At 37.2% G+C, this 21,351-nt stretch overlaps 1 protein-coding gene across 2 annotated transcripts in view; it reads left to right on the top strand.

The window, feature by feature from the left end:
- The first annotated feature begins 8,847 nt into the window (after positions 1–8,847).
- The window catches only part of PDE3A (phosphodiesterase 3A), a 283,119-nt gene continuing 270,615 nt past the window's right edge, over positions 8,848–21,351 (top strand). Inside the window, exon 1 of one of the 2 annotated variants that reach the window (XM_036251840.1) lies at positions 8,848–9,828. In XM_036251840.1, coding sequence (XP_036107733.1) covers positions 8,869–9,828 — 960 coding nt within the window. In that variant the 5' untranslated portion in view covers positions 8,848–8,868. The remainder of the gene's footprint in view (positions 9,829–21,351) is intronic. The other variant, XM_036251842.1, reaches the window with a different exon arrangement.

The raw sequence follows: 21,351 nt of genomic DNA on the forward strand, positions 1-21,351 counted from the left end.
AGGCATGCATTACTTCTTTTCTACAGTTTCTACCGGTAGGTAATTATTTTTTAATGCTGTATTTTAAAACTTTTGCTATACTCTTACAACATAGTTACTGTGTTCAAGCCCACCAGATATGCCATAGTCATAAATGAGATTGCCCTTTGGGGGCTAATGCTTTGGGGGAGGCAAGAATTTAAGGGACAAATAGTCCTAGATTCTGTAAGATTGAATGCAACTGCAAATAAAAAGAACATTGTAAGTGGAAGGTGTGTAGGATAACTAGTCAAGGGCCAGCATTCTTTAGTTACATTTACTTAAGGATGAAAAATACATAATTGCTGGATTATGGCATCAACAGACCTGAAATCCAAGCTAAACTATAGAGTATCTTAAGTGAGTCACCTGAAATATCTGTGTCTCTGTTTCTGTATTTATCCAGTCAGGATGTTATTATCTGCTTCACCCATTTCATAGTGAACAATGTTAATAAGTCATCTTTGAAAGCAAACCATAAAAGTATACTTAAATACTTTTAAATATTTTTTAGGACAAAGTAAGTACTTTATAATAGCCAAAATATTTTATTTTCTATACTTTTAGTTATGCATTTATTTTATTTACATGATATATAGTGATTATTTCAAAACAAATCAACCAAACATCAGAAGAATTCCAATATATGACCAGTGCAGAGAAAACCGTTATCTTATTTAAATGGCATACCTCAGCATAGAAAGAGATAATAGCATTTCTCTCTTTTACTAGTATCAGAGATCATATAAAATATACTTTTTCTTTTTCTATTGTAGATTCATATGCAGTTGTAAAACATAATTCAGAGAGATCTATATAGACAATTCCCCCAATGGAAACATCTTAAAAACCTTTGGTACAATATCACATGCAGACTATTGGCACTGATACACTCAAGATGCAGAGGAGATTCAGCACCACAAAAATCCCTCCAGCTGCACTTTCATAGATGCATGCACACTTCCTTCCCACTCAACCCCCTCCCTGACCTCTGCCAACCACTAATCTGTTCTTCATTTCTGTAATTTGTTTTTCATTTCAAAAATTTCATATAAATGGTATCATACAATATATGATTCTTTAGGATTGACTTTTATCACTCAGCATAATTCCCTGGAAATTCATCCAAGTTATTGTGTATATCAATAGTTTTTCCTTTTAATTGCTGATTAATATGCTACCACATATATTTCATAAATTCTAAACATACCGAACTGGGAATGCTGCTTTACCTAGAAGACCCTTGCTTTTTAGTAAAGTGTACAATGAAAGAATTATAACGCATAATGAGAGGGCTATCTCTTACTGCAATCCTTTTTTTTTTTTTTTAGAATCATGATAGTTTAAATGCATTACTGTTGGAGGAAGTCATTGATAGGATGTGACTTCTGATTGACCTGAGAGCTGGACCCAGGCAATTATTGGTGCCTCATCACTGTCTTTGGAATATGCTTTCTTGTTGCCTTGCCTACACTAGAAGCTACCCAAAACACACAGCCTTAGAGAGCAACGTGTTGTTGAGATCATCTGGATGGTATATCTGACTGAACCTAGTCAAGGTCTCTGTATAAACTTTTACGATTCTGGCTGGCAGGTATGGAGATCTACTCATCTTGTGGCCACTCAAGATGAGCCTTGTATGTAAGTTCTCTTGCTTATTAACCTGCCGCCTAGCAATCTAGAGTGGTCTGCCCTTTTCATTTGTCTCTCTTTGCCCTCTGTGTACAGGGGACCAGTGTGTGAACCAACAACTATGAGCAACAACCACAACATTGATATAACTAGAAAACGCCGTTAACAGAGTTTAGGATTCCATTAATATAAAGATATATCCATGATTATGGGAAGTAATACAATAGTTTTGTTCCCTTCTGCATCAGCAAAATCGGCATTCCAGAATGATGCTAACAAGCAGACACGAAGGCTGCAGGATACTGAAGGACCAAAATTCACGCTGGCCAATGAATTATTCTACAAACTGGGAATTCTTCTGAAGTAAATAAGGCTTCATAAAGATTTCAAATGCTTCAATGTATTGAAAGTAACAAAGTCTTATTTTACATTTCTCCAAAAGCAGAACTGGAAAATACATTTGAGAAGAGGCAGAGTTTTTTCAATGCTTTCTCTTTTTTTCTTCCAGTTTTATTGTGATATAATTGATATATAATGTGGAAGCTTTCTAAGATTAAGACTGCTCTCTTATCTGTCTCTTAATGGTATTAGGGAATCAAAATAATTCAATTAGGAAAAATAATCTTTCAACAGATTGTATTAGAACAGCTAGACAGCCACATACAAAAGAAAGAAATTGGACCCCAACAACACATGCAAAAATTAATTCAAAATGTATCACAGACCAAAATGTAAGAATTAAAACTATAAAATGCTTAGAATATAAGAGTAAATTTTCATGTCCTGGGATTTTTACAATGGTTTCTTAGATATAATACCAAAAGCGCAAGCAGCAAAAGAAAAAATATATGCAAATTAACCTTCATTAAAATATAAAATTTCCATGCTTTAAAAGATGTCAACAAGAAAGTGTCAAGACAGCCCATAGAATGGGAGAAAATATTTGTCCATCATTTCTCATAAGCGACTTGTATCCAGAACATATAAAGAACTCTTATAATGATCTATCCATTCAGTGGAATATTATTCAGCCATAAAAAAGATTGAATACTGATACTTGTTACAAAATGGAGGAACATTGAAAACACACTAAGTAAAAGAAGTCAGATACAAAAGACCACACATTACATGGTTTCATTTATATGAAATGTTCAGAACAGGTAAAGCCATAGAGATGAAAAATAGATTAGTAGTTGCCTAGGGCTGGAGGAAATGAATGAGGAATGACTAATGGGAATAGAATGTCCATGAACAGGTTCTGGAATTAAATAGTAGCAATGGTTGCACAACTTTGTGACTACACTGAAAACCACTGAATTTTACACTTAATTTAAAATAGTAAATTTTATGGTATGTGAACTATAAGTTAATTAAAATTTTTAAAATGTGGTGGGATTTCCAAAAGTTTTAAACTGTGAGAATTTTGATCAAGTCAAAGACAGAAGGTGATTTTTAAATTCTTTTAGGTGCAAATTATATTGGGGATGATATCTTGTGTCAATTAATAACCAGTCCTGGAATCCAGAATTAGGAGAGTTGGGTTCTGTTGTCTTTGCTGTTTTATTTGCTTGAGCAAATTTCATTCTTCTGGGTCTTAGTTTTCTTTTGTGTAAAATAGGGATGATAATATAAGTTTCATTGATACCAGGTATAGTATGAAGATTAAATAAGATAATACTATAAAATTATTTAAAAACTACAAAGCCTGCTATAAATGTTGTATTAGAATATTTCCAAAATTGTATAATTTATTCTTTTTTTTTTTTTTTTATCCTCACCCGAGGACATTTTTCCATTTTTTGTTCAGGTAGAGTGGGAGGGAGAGAGAGGAAGAGAAAGAGAGAAACATCGATGTGAAGGGACACATCGAGTGGCTGCCACCCACACGACCAACCAGGGCCGGGGACAAACTGCAACTGAGGTACATGCCCTTAGCGGGAACCGAACCCGGGTCTCTCCGGACTGCAGGCCGACGCTCCAACCGCTGAGCCAAACTGGCCAGGGCTAATTTATTCTTTTTATGGGTAAGTTTTGAATTCACTTTATAATTTTATTCTATTTTTAAATGTACTTTCTCCTTAGGTTAATTTTAAAGGAAAAGAGCAGTGGGTGCTGGATTATCCAGGATTAGTTTTCAATTACGAAATTATCTATATTCTTTCTTTTTCTCTCTCCTTTCATCAATTCCTTAATTCTAGACATTTGGCTGACTATAATTTCCTCCAGGATGATAAGGAAGCTCAAAACACTTTATTAACCTTTAGATACACTGGTAGGTTTCATATAAAAGAGGATTAATTTTATAGATCAAAGATGTTTCTGGGCTGCATATAAATTTTATCCTGGTACCCTACTCGCACAGGCACAAAAAATAATAGTTTTGGTGCTATTGTACCTTCTGATGGTAAAATAAAAACTAACTTTAAAATTCAGTGGTGTTGGAATATCAAAAGAAATAGTCTATAGTTGCATTTTCCTTTCTATCAAGTAATCCTGAAATGTTTCTCTATAAATATGCTCTAATTGAAAACAAAAGTCATCCTTTAGTTCTCATATTTTAGAATGGTCTGCACACTCATAGCAGATGTAGAACTGAGGTATTTGCTCATGAAGTCAGTGAGAGCTGAGTCTCAGACGATGGATCAGCAATTTACTTGTTAGACACTGTATTTTCTTTCTTCTACTTCTCCCCCCAAAGTCAATTTTTTCATACTATTTCATCTTCCTTGTACATTTTAGTAAAATTCATTTCTCTTCATGAGATAGTACTTGGAATGTTCTATTAATAAAGAGGCCCATTTTTGTAGACTATAGTAAATATGGGCTATAAATCATTCATGAAGATGATGTTACTGAAAACTGCCAACTCTTCCTCTGTTACATGCTTTCTGCCCACCTTTTCACCCAACAATCACATATTTAATTTTTTTTTTTAATCCTCATCCGAGGACATTTTTTTCATTTTTTGTTCAGATAGAGTGGGAGGGAGAGAGAGGAAGAGAGAGAGAGAAAAACATTGACGTGAAAGGGACATGAGTGGCTGCCACCCACACGACCCAACCAGGGCCTGGGACCAGGGACAAACCGTAACCGAGGTATATGCCCTTAGGGGGAACCAAACCCGGGTCTCTCTGGACCATAGGCCAACACTCTGAGCTAAACTGGCCAGGGCAAAACATATTTAATTTTTTAATTTTTTTATACTATTATTGTCTGGCTCTATTCAGAGTCCAGTGGAAGAGAATTTTTGTTTTGTTTTTAAAGAGAGCGATCTTTAAAAATAAGACACAAGAGTAAATCTTTATTACTGTCAGACTCTGGCCAATGTATTGTTTATATTTTGAGAATAGGATTATTTTTAAGTAATTATTACTGAACAGAAATCAGTTCACATTCAGTCCAACCCCCATCCTTCCACCACCATTTACTTCTACAGATATAATTGAAGATTACTATTCATAATGATGGATCTGTCACTACAAGACTGAGATTCAGGATATATTTTAGAGATAGAATCAAGTCAACTAGCTACTAGACTGCAAGTAAAACAAGGTAAACAGAGGAAAGAATTGAGGGCAATACCCTCTTTTGGGTCCCGAGCAACTAGGGAGGTTGTTATGTTTTTTTCATGGGGTGGGTGAGGACTGAGGAGAAATAATTTGGGTGTGTGGGGGTTGGTGGTGGAAGGGCAGGAAGGAAGTTAGAAGTCAAGAATTTTGTTTTGGGTACATAATGTTTTAGATACCCATTGGATATATATGCTTACAGGTCAGGTAGGTAGTGGAGGACCAGTGAACCCATACTAAAAAGTGTAAACATTTTGAATTGAACAGAATTCTCTTAAGCATAACTATATTTGACAAAGCACAGACTATATGCAATGGGGTTAATGTCTAAATCCTCTCCACAAAGTACTAAGGAAAACACATTCCTTAGATTTGGCAAAGGGGAGAGCTTTATCAAGTCAAATTTGGATTTTTCTTTCCATTTCCACATTCTGTTTTTCTTGATGTACTAAATTTTTTCTCATCCTTGTCACTTTCTTAAATTAGGACGCATCAGTATCTGCAGAAAATAGGAATTATTATTTCTGTGTGATTCCTCAATGTCCATTTTATGTATTGGATCTTATTTCATTCAATGTGCTTCATACAATGTTAGTCACGGCTTTGTCGGTATAGTGCTCCAGCTTTCTCTGTCTCTAAGAAGAGTATTTTGTTGTTTCCATTCATCTACTTCCAGGTTCTGGATAGTAATGGAGGTGGTGGTGGTGGTGCCATCCTTCTTTCCTGTTGGTGTGACAAATCACCTTCCGGATGCGATACTTGTTAAGAATGGGGTGAAAACCCGGTGCTAGGACATTGCCTCTGTAATACCATTGAACACCTCAAGAATGTCATTGCTTAGCATACAGACGTAGCAGTTTTGTTTTGCTGCCATTAACAAAGGCCATTCTTAATTTTTTTGTTACAACGTTTTAAATGTCTGCATTTAATCTTTTGCAAGTTCAGTTATTTTTATTTTTAATGATTTTTAAATTTTTTCTAAAGAACTGAGATCATTGTGGGGGTGGGGGACAGGGAAATTTGAAATATTAAAATTCCCCTCACGATGTCTTTCTTTTTGACCTTGCTAAATGCCCATATTTTTGTAGCTTTTTATTTTAATATGTTATTTTTGATGCCAATAGATACGAGCATGATTTTCCAATCACAGTTTTTTTGTTTGTTTGTTTGCTTTGGTTTGTTTTTCCACTCTGAATTGTCCCAGGTAGGTTCTGGCATATGAATCATATGTCTAAAAAGGAAACTCAAAAAAGTATGTGTGCATGTTGGGGGCTCATTTGTCTTTGGCAAAGACATTGCTGCTCCTGTTCCCTTAATTATTAAACAGATGGTGCTCACTGCCATTGACTAGCTGCCCAACTTGTTCTCCATGTGGTAGCACAGTTCTGGACATCTGATGGGAGAAGCTGTATCATTACAGCTCCTCATATCCATTTATGTCATAATATTAATATTAATACCTTCCTCTAACTGGATCAGGCTGTTTCCCATGAAGCTAAGTTTAAGGCTTAAGCCATCTTCTCCCCTACCCTATGAATTAATTTTATCTCAATAATCTCCTTTGGCTTTTCTTTATATTACCTCATTTCTACATACAAAGTACAGTGGCATATTGAACCAATTATCCAAATACTCCAGGCTATAAAAATTCTTTAACCTGGAATGTCAAGACAATTAAGGCAAAATTGGATTATTATTGATATTGTTATTACTGAGGGCAAATGACATCTAAGGTAGTCATTAAAAGTGAACAAGAGTGGACCCTAATATTCTTGTTCTAAGTATTAAAAAACACACACAAAAAAACCTAGCCCCAACATTGATGGATTTTTAAGATTCTACTTAACAGATACTGATTTTTCATAACTTACCAAAAGTTAGCTTTAGAATTTCTGAATACTACATTACTTCAGTACATAAACAGTGCACCCTCTAAACATAAATAACTAGGATCCTGATTTTTTCTCATAAGCTTTCTTCATGGTAGACAGTATTTCACAATCCTAGACAGTCTTCTTAGATCTTTCCTAGTGTTAACCTACCTGTCCTCACCAGTCCCCTTGAGATTTCTTTATATTACTTTCTTACTGTTTGGGCTTCCTAACTTTGTAAACCTTCTGGAGGCTAGGGTCACTTAATCTTAGTGTAATTTAACCATCCACCATCAACAACTGTTGACTGATACTGTCATACAATGGATTTTTAAAAAGTAATACTTGTTTAAAAAATGGGTGCTCCTCCCCCTCTTCTCTTTATTAATGCTAATATGGTCTAGGTAACTTGCTGAGACTTTCCCGCAATTTAAACCAACAGGAAAGGCTTAGGTTCTCTGTAGGGGGCGGGGAGGGGGGGGCTTGGAGCTGTTGTAACAGACTTGAGAATCTACTAGCATCTTTGAATCACTCGACAGTAGGTGTGGTTGTCATTTTTAATGACAGTAGGATGTATATTGGTTCCCATCGCCTGCCAAGTAGCCTCGCACAATCCTTCTTTTCCAACGTCCTAGAAAGTCCAGCTCGAGGGCCAGCCGCAGAACCCCACACGCCAAGGCTGCGGAGAGCTGGGCGGCCGGACCCCCCTCCGCAGCCTTCTCTGCAGGGTGCCGGAGGTGCGGGCCCCGCTCGGGGACGTGAGAGAGGGAGCTGAGCAGCGCCTCCTTCGGAGAAGGGGCGGGAGCTAGGCTGGGAAAGCTTTTCTAGGGAGTTGCCTTAAAGTAAAAAGAAAGCGGAATTGCCGATTACTCCAGTTGCCTGCTTTTTAAAATGGTTTTAACCAGTGATCTCCACTCGCTTCCCCTCTGCAAAACTGCCAATTACCACCAACCTCGCACTGAAAAGAAAGGGGAAAAAGAGCGAGCGAGCGAGTAAACCTCACTCTCCCTTCTCACCTTCCCTTCCCTCTCACCCTCCCTTCCTCCCCAGCTCGCTCTCCCTCCCTCCCTGCTCTGGCGGCAGCCGCTCGCCTCTCGCTCGTACTGTGTCTCTCCGACGGGACTTAGCAACTTCTTGGTTATTTCTCAGCCCCTTTTCCATTTTTTCCACCCTTTGCCATGAACTGGACCGACAGACGCAGGGGAGGCTTTGCTTTATGCCCCTGGGAATGGCGGTTCGCTTCCTGGGGCTGTGCCGGGGAGGATCGGCCGAGGAGAAAGAAAGAGTGATAAAGAAGGAGCTGCAGGAAGGAAGAGAAGGGGGACCTCCGTCTGCCGCGGGCCGGGAGCGCAGCAGCGCCGCGCCGAGCTGCGCACACGATGGCCCCGAGCCTGCCCTTCGCCCCCGGCTCCTCCAGCGCCTGCGGCCCGCGCGCGCCCGCCGCTTTGGGCAATCTTTAAAATCCTGAAGTGGCAGGAGACCCGGGAGAGTATAAGTCGGGGTGGGGGTGGAGCTGAGAATTTTAAAAAGCGTTTCAAAGAGAGAAAAGGAGGAAGTGTATCTCTGCCTGTGCTAGCTTTCTACTTGAAGGCGTCTCGCTGGAGCATCTAGGATTCTCCAGGAGTTATTCGAAAGCTGAAACTTTCAGTGGCTCGTAGGCCTGGGGAGAGAAGGAGGGATTCCGAGGGTGGGATTGGGAAGCGAGGGGGAGTGAGTGAGTGAGTGTGTGTGTGTGGTGGGGGCGTCGGGGGGCTTTGGGGTGTCCTTGAAGAGGACACACTATGGCAGTGCCCGGCCAGGCCGCCCTAATCAATGACAAGCCCGGCCCTGGTGGGGTGAGTCAAACCCCCGCGGCCGGCCCGGACTGCCCGAGTCGCACGGGCCCCGCATCGCGGCGGGACTCCAACTGCCGCGGCTGCTGGGGAGACCTGGTGCTGCAGCCACTCCGGCGCTCCCGGAAACTTTCCTCTGCGCTGTGCGCGGGGTCCCTGTCCTTTCTGCTGGCTCTGCTGGTGAGGCTGGTCCGCGGGGAGATTGGCTGTGATCCGGAGCAGAGTAAGGAGGCGGCGGCGGAGGAGGAGGAGGAAGCGGCCCCGGGAGCAGAAGGGGGCGTCTTCCCCGAGCCTCGGGGAGGTGCTCCCGGGGGCGGCGCGCCGCTCAGCCCGTGGCTGCAGCCCACGGCGCTGCTCTTCAGTCTCCTGTGTGCCTTCTTCTGGATGGGCTTGTACCTCCTGCGCGCCGGGGTGCGCCTGCCTCTGGCCGTCGCGCTGCTGGGCGCCTGCTGCGGGGGGGAAGCGCTGGTCCAGATAGGGCTGGGCGTCGGGGAAGATCACTTACTCTCGCTCCCCGCCGCGGGGGTGGTGCTCAGCTGCTTGGCTGCCGCGACATGGCTGGTGCTGAGGCTGAGGCTGGGCGTCCTCATGATCGCCTTGACTAGCGCGGTCAGGACCGTGTCCCTCATTTCCTTAGAGAGGTTCAAGGTCGCCTGGAGACCTTACCTGGCATACTTGGTCGGTGTGCTGGGGATCCTCCTGGCCAGGTACGTGGAGCAAATCTTGCCGCAGTCCGCGGGGGCGGCCACGAGGGAGCATTTTGTGTCCCAGCTGGTCGCTGGGACCAAAGAAGATATCCCGGTGTTAAAGAGGAGGAGGCGGTCCAGCTCCGTGGTGTCCGGAGAGATGTCGGGCTGCGGCAGCAAGTCCCATCGGAGGACCTCCCTGCCTTGCATACCGAGGGAACAGGTAAGCACTGGCGGGTCCCCTCTCTCGCCTCTCGGGAAAACTTGTAACATTTGGGAAGGCGCGAAGTGGAGGGAATCCGGGCGCTGGGAACTAAAGAAAAGATAGCTTAGGAAAGTGGTTTAACTTCAGAGGGCAGAAAAGTAGTGAGTTTTACTCCCTTTCTCAGACAGTATCTTAATAACCTGAACAACAAGAACACGAACAAGTAACAAAACTAGATGCATTTGCAGGGTCTTCCACAGCTGGGCCAGCTTTTTAGATCTGCTACACCTGGTGTATGGCTTCCCTACACTTTAAAGTACCTTCATACTTTCCTGCTTTAGCTCGAGTTTTCGAATTAAGTTTAGTATTTCAGCAGTGGGTGATTTTTTAAACACGTGGATTTTACTAGATTTCTTTTTATTTCTTTGTATAAAATTTTTAACTCTAAAGTGACAGGCAAACATTTATGGAAGTTGGCAAAAAGATTCTAAAGTAAATCAAGAAATGTTTGAAGGTGAAGTACTGTTACACACACGATCTGGTTTTGCAGTAAGTGTTACTTGAAGAGACTGCATCTGGTGGTGCCCAGGTTGTTTGTAACTGTAATTTGGGGACATATGTTATTACATGCTAATGTGTTTTGTATCACACATGTTTCAACTTGGGGGACAAGAGATGTGTTTGAACTTCAGAATTTATCAAAATCGTGAACTGTGCTGCTAGAGTCAACTAAAAGAAACATTTCTCTTCAGTATCGACATAAGTGGATATTTAGAAATTCAAATATTTATACAGTTTATATAGGAAACAGTAATTCAGGAGGACATTTCTAAGATTGCTGGTGATATAAATCTTTCAGAAAGGAGGAGGAGGAATCTAGAATTGTGAGTGAAGTTGTCCTAGATAAATTTCAGTGAATTTGGGAGATGAATCTTATTATCGTTAAGCTTTTTTAAACCACGAAGTATAGTTCCTATAATGGGCATTAAAAATCCAATTTTAAATTCAAATTGTATCTGAAAAGGAGTCTTTATGTGTTCATTTCTCTATTACAGGCAGATTTGACACTTGGGGCTTGAGTGGTGGAAGCTGGTTATGAACAGCAAGTGGAAATTTACACCTTTCCAATGTAAATTTGTGCCTACTTGGGGTACTATTAGGACAACTTGAGGGAGGGAGAGGATATCCTAAGATATAGTAAGATTTGTCTTTTTAGGTTATTCTTTGGATAATCATTTAGGTATTTCTAAGAAATAGCAGTCACCATATGGTGTGGGTAGCTAATTTGTTTCTGAAATGGAGTTGATTACACAGAATGTGATTGTTTGACATATTTAGCAGAATGGATGCCAGCATCATAGCCTCTGTGTTTATTTTAAAACAAATGTACTTATTTAGCTTTTTTGTTTAGATAAAACAAATATTTTGTGGGTTTAAGCATAAGAGTGAAGTTTTAAAAGTGAAGCTTTAAGAGTCAAGTTTAAAACAGGGCACTGACTGATACTTAGTTTTGGTACAAATTTTAAAATCACCAGAATAAAGTAAGTTACATTTAAGGTAATTTAACTTAAAGCAATTAGGGGGGAAACACGTATTTCCCTATTATAGGAGAGGATGTTCTTTAAATGAAAATACTACTAGTTTAATATGTTTAGAACACAGTTTTCTTTAACTTTTAGGGAAATGTGATATGATCGTTGCAAAACTGAACCATAATTTCTAAGGCAAATCTATAATTTAATCATAAACTCCAAATTGATATCATTTAGTCCCTAAAATTAAATTTCTGGAATTCTACATTAACTTTTAGAACTTAAGGAGTTAAAGGTGGATTTGAGATAAGAAGGTGTTTAGATGAATTAACTAGCAGTGTTAATTAACACAGAGATTTGTGTTATTGGTTTTCTCTGGTTTGAATTGATAAATGAAAATTTGATAATCTGCAAAGTTATAAGGAGATAACAAAATTTTATTTTTAAACGTTTTGCTGATTAATACTCTCGAAAATGCATATTCGTAATCTATTTTGATCATTTTCTTTGGTTACTATATTTTTAAAGGTTGTGTTTATGAAGAATATTCTAAAGTGAGAGACTTGATTTCTTATGGTTGATGGAAAAACAAGGTTACATTTAGCAGAAATTTAGATCCTTGAGGGCATGGGTGACTGTGTACGTGTTACTAAAGACGAGTTTATATATATGACCCATTAAAGTTGTTGCTGAGCGTGATTGTTGGGGGTGGGTGGCAACTAACATGGAACAGTATCTTATGAGAGAGGGCAATATATCATACATTAGCATAACTGCGAAAAGTTCAGAGGCAATATAGTAAGAGGCTTATCTGTTTTATCATAAGGAAACAAACTTCTGATTAAGGGTGCAAAGTGTACCACTGTCATCTGCATACTTTTTCAGGAATCAAAATAATTATCAAACCCATGTATAACACTCCTTGAATGCTACCTGATTAGGATTTTTTTCTGAAAAAAATGTCTACTCTCAAGACAATACTCAGGCAACAAGTGAATTTTAAATACAGGTATAAAGGCAAAGAACAGAGAGTCTGGCAGAGACCTCTTGAGAATTTCTTTGGACTTTGCTCACTGTGAGGTTTAAAGGTGAGAGAATTTCAGCCTTTTCTTCCCCATGTGAGTGATAGTGGCTGCTTGCTTATGAACTTTCTCTCTTCAATGACTCAATTCTAAAAGGTCAAGGAGAATAGATGATAAAATTCTCATAAGACAAACCAATTGACAGATATATTTCCTTCTCTCTCTCCTTCCCGTTTGTCCTTTTTTCTTTCCTAAACCATAATTATCTTTAGATTGAATATTATACATGGAATGGAGTTTTACAGCATAGATGACAAAGATGACTTCCAGCAAAGAAAGGAGACATAAGGTCTAGTCTTCAGTCACTGAACTAATCAAACACTGGGTGCATCTGAATGCAAGTGAAGGTGTCTTTACCCTCACAACGGACAACGTTTGTAGTGTGTGTGTGGCTTTTAGTTCAGTCCTATGAGCCCAGAATCCTTAAGACTGAGGATGATTTTGTAGATGAGTGTGTCCAACAGTACTTTTGTGTTTGGCAGCATTAACAAGGCAGATGTTTCCCTTAAGGTGTGTGTATCTTTTCTAACTGGATGGTCACATCCAAGAGCAGGCATGTCTGTTTCAAGTTACCACTGACCCCTCTAAACATTAGACTATAGAGGTACCTAAAATTTCTTGTATGATTAGATATTGTATGATTAATAAATATGATATTTTTCAACATAAAATTTTAATTATGCAAATTTTACCATTTGGAAATTGTATTTAAAGGGGTATCTCTCTAGTCTCTTTATACATAAAAGAACACAATTGGCTAGTCATTCCTCTCTCATTACTGTAACCACCTTACATATTCATTTTTGAAAGATTCTAAACTAATGCCATTTTATTCAGTTACATGTTAAGAAGAATTTAATACTTTTGCCTGCGGTTTCACATAAAATAAACACAGGGCATGTGCCTCTCTCCATCAGTGCATTGTGCCACTTAATTGCAAATTTCTTTGTGATGGATACAGTATCAGTCAGAAATGTGTAGCTACATACTATATATTATGTAATTAGAAGATCAAAATTATTTCCCATGAATATTTTCCTAAAGCTCTCAATTAAACATCTTTTGGCAAAAAAGGATTGTTGTAGAAATGTGATGGAATCTGGTGGTTGGTTATCAAAGCACAATCAAGTTTTGCATCACTGACATAAGAGATATTTTCAAGCAAAAGAGCAAACAACAACAGTAAAAAAAATAGAAACAGGTATGGTTTTTGATGGTAGGCCTATGGTAGGCCTTGGTACGTCTTTGGTAAAAATTAAGTTCCTTGTGTTTATAGTGCAGTTATGAAATATACAAGTGTTTCCTCTGAAAATATAGAATCTATTGTGTTTTAAATTCCTAAATACATTTAAACATAATATAACATATGTCCCACATTGAATAAATTTCAGGAAGAATCATGGGTTTTTAACTAAATTGTAGCTCTGTCACATTTCAGTAGTATAGCTCAGCTGATACAAAGAACAATATTGATTATTTATGACCTGCTGACAGAATTAAAATTAATTAATGTCAACTTCTGAAAATATTAGAAAGGAAAAACAAGATTTTCTTATCCCTCGGGAAAGGTGAGGGAAAAGAATGTGTGTGTGTGGGGGGACAAAATTGTGCTTTACTTTGTGAATACAGATATTTAAAGCATACTGAAAAACTGTTTTAACTGACAGAAATAGTTAGTGAATCTATATAAATTTACAGAGGTTGGAAGTAGTCAAACAGTAATTTTACTCTTTCTGTATTGAGTCTAAAGTGTAAAAAGTTAAAACTGTAGAACTGAAAGAAATGCTGTGTATGCTGGGCTGTCATGTTAATTAAATAAACAACCAGAACAGTGACTCTGTGTATGAAATACATTTTGAAAAGCCTGGGGGAGGGGGTGCAGGCAGGCAAGGGTGAGTGACACTGGCATGAAAAAACATTCATTATATCTGTAGTGACATTTGTGTGAATTTGCTATATACTATTAGGAATACAGCTCTGAGAAGGATCTCTTCAGGACTTGAGTTGAAAAAGAGGCTTTACCACATTTAATTTCACTTCGATGTTAAATAAATTTTTACTTATTATGTTGAAGTAAAATATTTATGAGCCTCAAAATGAGAAATATGCCTATATATTACATTTTCAGGTTTTCAGTGAATATGGTTTGTGCCAGTAACAGCCCAGGGAAGTCTATAGAGACTTCATTGAAAACGTGTGTTGTTTAAACTGTCCAAAAAATGAGTTTATCTTGGGTCGATGGTAGGAGTTGTATTTTTCAGAAGACCTTATTGTTGTGAGACAAAATGTCATGGATGAAGGTAGTCAAGGCAACTGTTGCATCAGGTGATACCAGAAGAGGTTTTGGCACACAGAAGCAGCGCCTGTGTGTAGGGTCAGTTTCTTCAGCTTTGTGAAAGTAGCCACAACCCTGCACATTTATGGTGAATTGTTCATTTAGTTGGCCATGTGGCTCCTATTCCATGAAGTCTTCTTCCTCCCTCTTATCTTCTGTGTATGCTATTTATAATTGTAACTTCTAAGAAAAACCTCAGATACATGAGACTGAAAACTCAATTTATATATTTTCTACATTTATGTTTTCAATAAAGCTCTGTCAGATAATTCAGAATGAACCGCAGAAGGTTGAGATATCTCCATATTCTTGTACCTAAAGAGATGCTCTGTTAATATTCAGATGAACATTATTTTCTTTACGTAGAAATGTAAATGCTTTTAGTAATTACCTATATATACACTTTTACTATTGGTAGTATTTTTTTTAAAGGAGGTCCCCACCCCCCAACCAGGCTACCCTATAGAATTATCTTAACTTTGAACTGAGAAAATGTTTGCACTGTTGTCAACATAAAATACACAGGTTTGCTCTCTGGAGGAAAAAAAAAACTTCTTAAAGATGTGCTTAAGTTATAGTTAAAAGAAAGATCTATTGAATAAAAATTGTCATAAATATTAGTTGGCCATATGTATTCACCATACAGGTATACTATTGTTTTTTAAAATGCGTTTTTATTGAGTTTTTTTTAGAGAGAGAGGAAGGGGGAGAGAGAGAGAAACATCTATGTGAGATAGAAACATCCATAGGCTGCCTCCTGCACGCCCCCCCCCTACAGGGGACCCACTGTGCAACCCCAGCATGTGCCCTGACAGTGTGGAACCAGGACCTCTCAGTCCATGGGATGAAGCTCAACCCACTGAGTCACACCGGCTTGGAATGTATACTATTGTTTTAAAAGAAGATGTTACCCTTAGCTGATGTTATTCATAAAGGTCTTTGGTCAGTGAAGCTATCAAATATCATATCAACATATTTTATCTGTGTGTTAGGCTTTGTGCTAAAAATCTTACAAATTATACACATGTAGTGTAGCACCTCTTTCCTGAGTTTAGAGTCTCATTATAGAAATGTGATGTCAACATAGAAAAGGAGAAATCCTAGCAAAATATCTAAATGGCTTCTTAGATACATATTGAAGGAATGCATAAGATAGCTCAGAGTAGGTTTTAAATCTAGATCTAGAACCATTTGTCTCTCCTCTGAAAATGTATGCAAAATTTAATCTGTTCATTTCTCTGGGGATAACATCTATGTAGTGTCATAGCTTTTTCAGAAGGTCCTCAACACATGATGCTTAAACATAAATGTTTTAGATTTCAAGCAGCTTTACATTTCGAAGACAGGGAGACTTTTTTTTTTTTAAATGGAAATTAATTTAATATAAATTTATCATAGTTCTGAAATAAAGGTAAACTATTATGGGATTTAGGACATGTTATTCTTCAATATAGTACATTGATTGTTCACTTTCATATCTTGAGATGGTTTATGGCTATAAGTAACTTGTTGCAATGAAATCTGAAACTGCTTAATTCTGTGCAGGCTGTAGTGGGAGACTAGAATTAGTCGATTTTAGAGAGAAGAGAGCTGAGAGAGAGTCAGCTAAGTGTATGTAGCCAGCGTGAAGCAAAATGTTGGCTTTTATTCAGTTCTCTTGAACTTGAATATGTTGCTGGGGAAATGGATTAGAAAGGGAGTCAGACTGGTCATTTTAAAAGCCTAGGTGTCTTTTGTGATTTTACACATAGAGCCAACTCTAATTCCCATTCAGATTTAGAAGATTGAGTAAAACCTATTGGATAACACAAAACTCTTGGGCCCTTACAATGAACTTTCTGGTCGTATGTACCAGGCAGCCTCTGGGATGTGTTACTCAGGACTTTGCATCCCATGAATGAATATCAATTGTACTGCAAAGTCTAACTTTGAGGAGTCTTTATCTCCTCAAAGAAGAATATGCAACGGTGACTTAAGAATTCAATTTTGTTTTCATTTTAGTTTTTCAATAAATTGATTTAAAAATGTTCAGGATTTCGAAATCCAAGGCAAAATTAATCTGCAGATCAGTATAACATTTCTTTGTTAGCTCAAACAGCTGGTTCATTGTTGTTGTTTTTTTCCACCTCAATTATTTTGCACAATTTACTTGAGAATCCATTAAAGTGTAAGTAAATAGGATATAATATTAGACTAAGTTATGAAGAACATCACTATTTAGAAGGCAGAAAGCTATTTGGGAAAAGTCACAAACTAAACAATTTCTGCCTGTTTGATTTGATAAGTGCCTTTATTTTATTACTGAGGAATTTGAATGATTATTAAGACATTAAGTATAGTCAGTCCTGCAGTATAGTAATAAAATTACTTAAGTGTAGTTATGTTCTTTCATCCTAAGAATATGAGTAGTCGTAAGGACCACATTTCATCTGTTGACGTGTGTGTGTTTGTGTGTATGTTAATGCATGCACGTGCATGAGTGTGCATGCCCGTGTAAGTGTGAGATTTTTTTCCTCTGCCAGGAAATTGCTTTGGTTGTATCAATTTAGTGGAGAAACAGTGTCACCCAGTGGCTTGGAAGAAAACAGTCCTGTAAACACTATTGGTAAGAGCTGTCCAATAGAAATATAACACGAGCCATATATTTAATTTATATATTTTTTAGTAGCCACATAAAAGAGTAAAAAGAAACAGGTGAAATCCATGCTAATAATGTTTAATTAGTTCATTATATTATGTCAACATAATACCAATAGAAAAAAAAAAGCAAGATATTTTGCATTCTGTATTTTGTACTAAGTCAAAATGCCCACACTTAGCGTGTGCTTTATGCTTCCAGCACACCTCAGTTTGGTGTAGCCACATTGATAGTACTCAATAGACACATGTGGCTAATGGCTACTTACTGGACAGTGCAGCTATACATTTTTAAAGAAATGAAATACTCGAACACTTATGTCACCTCTTTAGTAACAATGGGGAAATCTATGTAGATTTAATGATAACACTTAATATGTAGTCATTCAAATTTATATGTAATCTTGATAGCTCATTTTTGTACTACTAACTACTCTAATACTTGACAAGTCCGTTTTCCCCCCTTTTCTTCCGTTTATATTATTGCACATATTTTAAGATATGATTATTGTATTGGAGGGGGAGTTGAATGGAGACCTTAATAAGAAACCTTTATGGTAACCTGATTTATAACACAGTATCAAGTTTTCTAGTTAATTTTGAAATTTGTCTTCCAGACAGGCAAATTTCAAACAGGGATTGCTTGTGTGTACAGTGTGAACATGTGATTCGTCATGTTCACGGTAATTAGTCTGCAATTGGGTTATCTAATGTCTCTTTAGAAATGAAAGTGCTTGTGTTTATAGTGCAGGTCTTTATCTTTGTAATTTAGGAAACTAAAGTGATAAATCTTCTAGTAGCGTTAATGGATGAAAATTATAACATAACTTTTCACTGTTGCTTATGTAAATTCCACTCTCCTGGATACATAAAATGAAAATGGTTCCACTTTGTATATAGAGAGGATTGGAGATTTTGATAGGGTGGAATTTCTAAACTAGGAATTGGGATTAGGTAGCTTTTGGAGGGCTAAGTGATTTCAAACTTCAGGCCAAACTCAGAAAAATGTACAGATGAAAAAGACAGTAACTATTAAATGTCACCTTCCATTTCCTCTCCCAACACTTCGAATGCATTAATTCTAAGTGAAGTTGCAATGTTATATTGAGAATTATGAGAATTAACATATATGGCATGTTCTTTATATACATACTTATATAAAGTGATTTTTAAAGTATGCATTTATTTTGTGTACTGGTTTATAGCTGTGTGATGCCTATAGTGGCTTTTCATGTGTACATTTCCCTTTGTCAAAGCAAGACATATTTATCTTTGAATTTCTGAATAAAAATAGCAAGATACACAGATTTTGACATATCACATAGGAAATAATTTAAAAAGAACAAAAATCAATAGAATCATAGTATACAAGGAAGCACATTTGGTTGAAGTTTAGTTAGCTTAAGATAGACTTCTTGAAGTGTCTAGTTGAAGAATAAAATGCCATATTAATCATAAATGTTACTTGAAAGAGTTTGTATTTGAATGTAACTAGTCATTTGCCCTGGCTAATTCTGAGATTGCTCTAAATTAATGTAGTGGTTGGTCTTATACCTTTTTTTTTTGGTCAGTCTTCTTTACTGTGTGTGTGTGTGTGTGTGTGTGTGTGTGTGTGTGTGTATTTTTTTAATTAATTTTATTTTTAATCTAATAGGTTCTTCTTGCTTAGACTGTGTTTAAAAACTTAAGGAATACCTTAAACACCCCACACCCCACAGTACCTTGACAGAGTATTGAAATAATTTTATGCAAGAAGGTTGTGGTTTTGATTTAATAGGATTTTAATAAAAATTTTCCATCTTCTGAAGGAAGTTTAAATAACTGAATATTTATGGTACATCTGTGGCAAGTGTTTCTTCCTCTCCAGGTGTAATCCACTTAAATAAACCTAATGGAAATTCGAAGTCATCAAAATATTATTTTGGGGGGATGTTTTATTTTATGGAAATGAATATGGAGTCAGAGTCCTTAGGATATTTTAAAGTAATGTGAACAAGTGAAGGCATATAGTTCTTATTTTGAAATTAAGTATTTTAGAGAATCAAATGAATAGGTCAGCTTGGGAAATGCTCCTTGGGGGGCAGTGTTTGTCCTGGTGATATGATACCTCCCCTAGTTTGGGGAGTTAGTATTCAGAGGTCCTGACTCAGCATCAGGCTCTTAGAAAGTTTTGAGTGGAGAGAACCTGCTGAGTGGCCTAGGTTACCTTGAAAACTTGCTTTCTAGGCTCAGGAACTAAGGAAATTAGATTTAGATCATGCAGCTTTCATTATAAAAGGAATCAAACTTTTTAGCCTCCTTGTTTCAGCCATAAATATTTCCTTTAGAAAATTCTGGCCCAATGCCTTGCTCATTGTGGGTGCTGGCTGGCAGGATAAATGGGTGGAAAAGAAATAAATTACTTTTAATCTGAAATATTTATCTACCTAATGTTCTGAGACTGAGCTAGTGATTGACCAATTTATGTAAATTTCTGTAGAAAGAAGAAGAAAAGAAATAGTCTGTTAACTAGTCTGTGAACTTACATTTTTAACATATTTTTATTGCTTTAAAAATACTCTCTTGCATATGTCAGATAAAAGGCTGAATTTGCCTGTGCCCTTACTGGTAGGAAATCCCACATTCAGCATGAGTCCTAGATATTTATTTTTAGCTCACTCCCAACTGAAAATAACCAACCAAAGCTACCACCAAGATCACTGTAGTGTAAACTTTAGAAAGATCTCTGAAATTAAGGTATATTGTCTTAGCAAAATAAAAATGTGTCTCTTTTTCAGTTCAACTAGCAAATTGAGAAAGAATTAACTTTGACTTCATTCATTCCCATCTCTTTCTACAAGGGGTTGCAAAGTGTTCTTCAGTGAAGCTTCGTAGTGAAAAGCTGTATTTCCTGAAAAGGCTAATGTAAAGTAAATGTTGTCTGTATTCTATCTCATAACTGTGCTCATTACCAAATATATTTTGAGCCAGTTGCTTCCAGAAATGGTTTTGTGGGATTAACTATTGAAAATGTCATCTAACTGTGGTGCTGCTGCAATTGTTCTGAATCCTGTCGAAGTTTGGTGGCATAATTTGAGTCCTGTTGAACTAAAAAATCTAAATCAACAATGCACAAGATTTTATTAAAATTACAGGTTTTACTTTATCCTGTCAAGTTTTTGGTCCATCTAAGTTTTACTAGAACTTTACTTGTTAAAATAGAAAGTTTTAAGTTAAATAAGAACATCTTGTTGCTGTGGTTTTAATACTTAATAGAGTTACTGTCATATCCTTTCACTGAAATCAGAGGCATCTCTTCTGAGTATGTTGGGCAGGTTATCAATGCCTTTAGATAAACTAGGAGTATAGTATTTATATAAAAAAGTTGTTTTCACCTTACTTATAGAGAGATGTTTTTATGTCGTCTTTGGAAGTCAAATGGTCTAATTAGGTAGATATTTCAGAAAGGTTGCCATTACTGAATACTTTCAGAGTTTGAGATCTTTTTCATTATGTTATTTTATAAAAATCTGAATAGTGTTTCTATTTGAAAAAATATATTGCAAAATGAGAATTTAGTTATAAATTAATTTGTATTTTGAAATAATCAAAATATATTGAAAAAAACAAGCCATTTCTAAATTTATTTGACATTTTCATAAAAAATTTAGAAACAGAACTTTTTAAAACTATATTTTTAAAATATAGTTTTTGGGACTGTGTGTACCATCTTGAATAGTGTCTGTTTTTACTCTTAATGATTTGTTTTGGCTAAACAGGGACTAAATTAGAGCACAGTTATTAAGGCAGTACCCTCTTTTGTTTGCTTCTCTTTGTTCCTTTTTGCTTGAATAATAATTGAATTGCATCTTCTTAACTCCTTTGGAGAATGACAACTGAATCTTTTAAAAGTTTTCAGCATAACTTCTGCAAGCAATTAACTTGTCCTAAATGAAAAGTGTGAGAACTTGGTTGG

The sequence above is a fragment of the Molossus molossus genome, unplaced genomic scaffold, assembly GCF_014108415.1.
Source record: "Molossus molossus isolate mMolMol1 unplaced genomic scaffold, mMolMol1.p scaffold_m16_p_10, whole genome shotgun sequence".
NCBI lineage: Eukaryota > Metazoa > Chordata > Mammalia > Chiroptera > Molossidae > Molossus > Molossus molossus.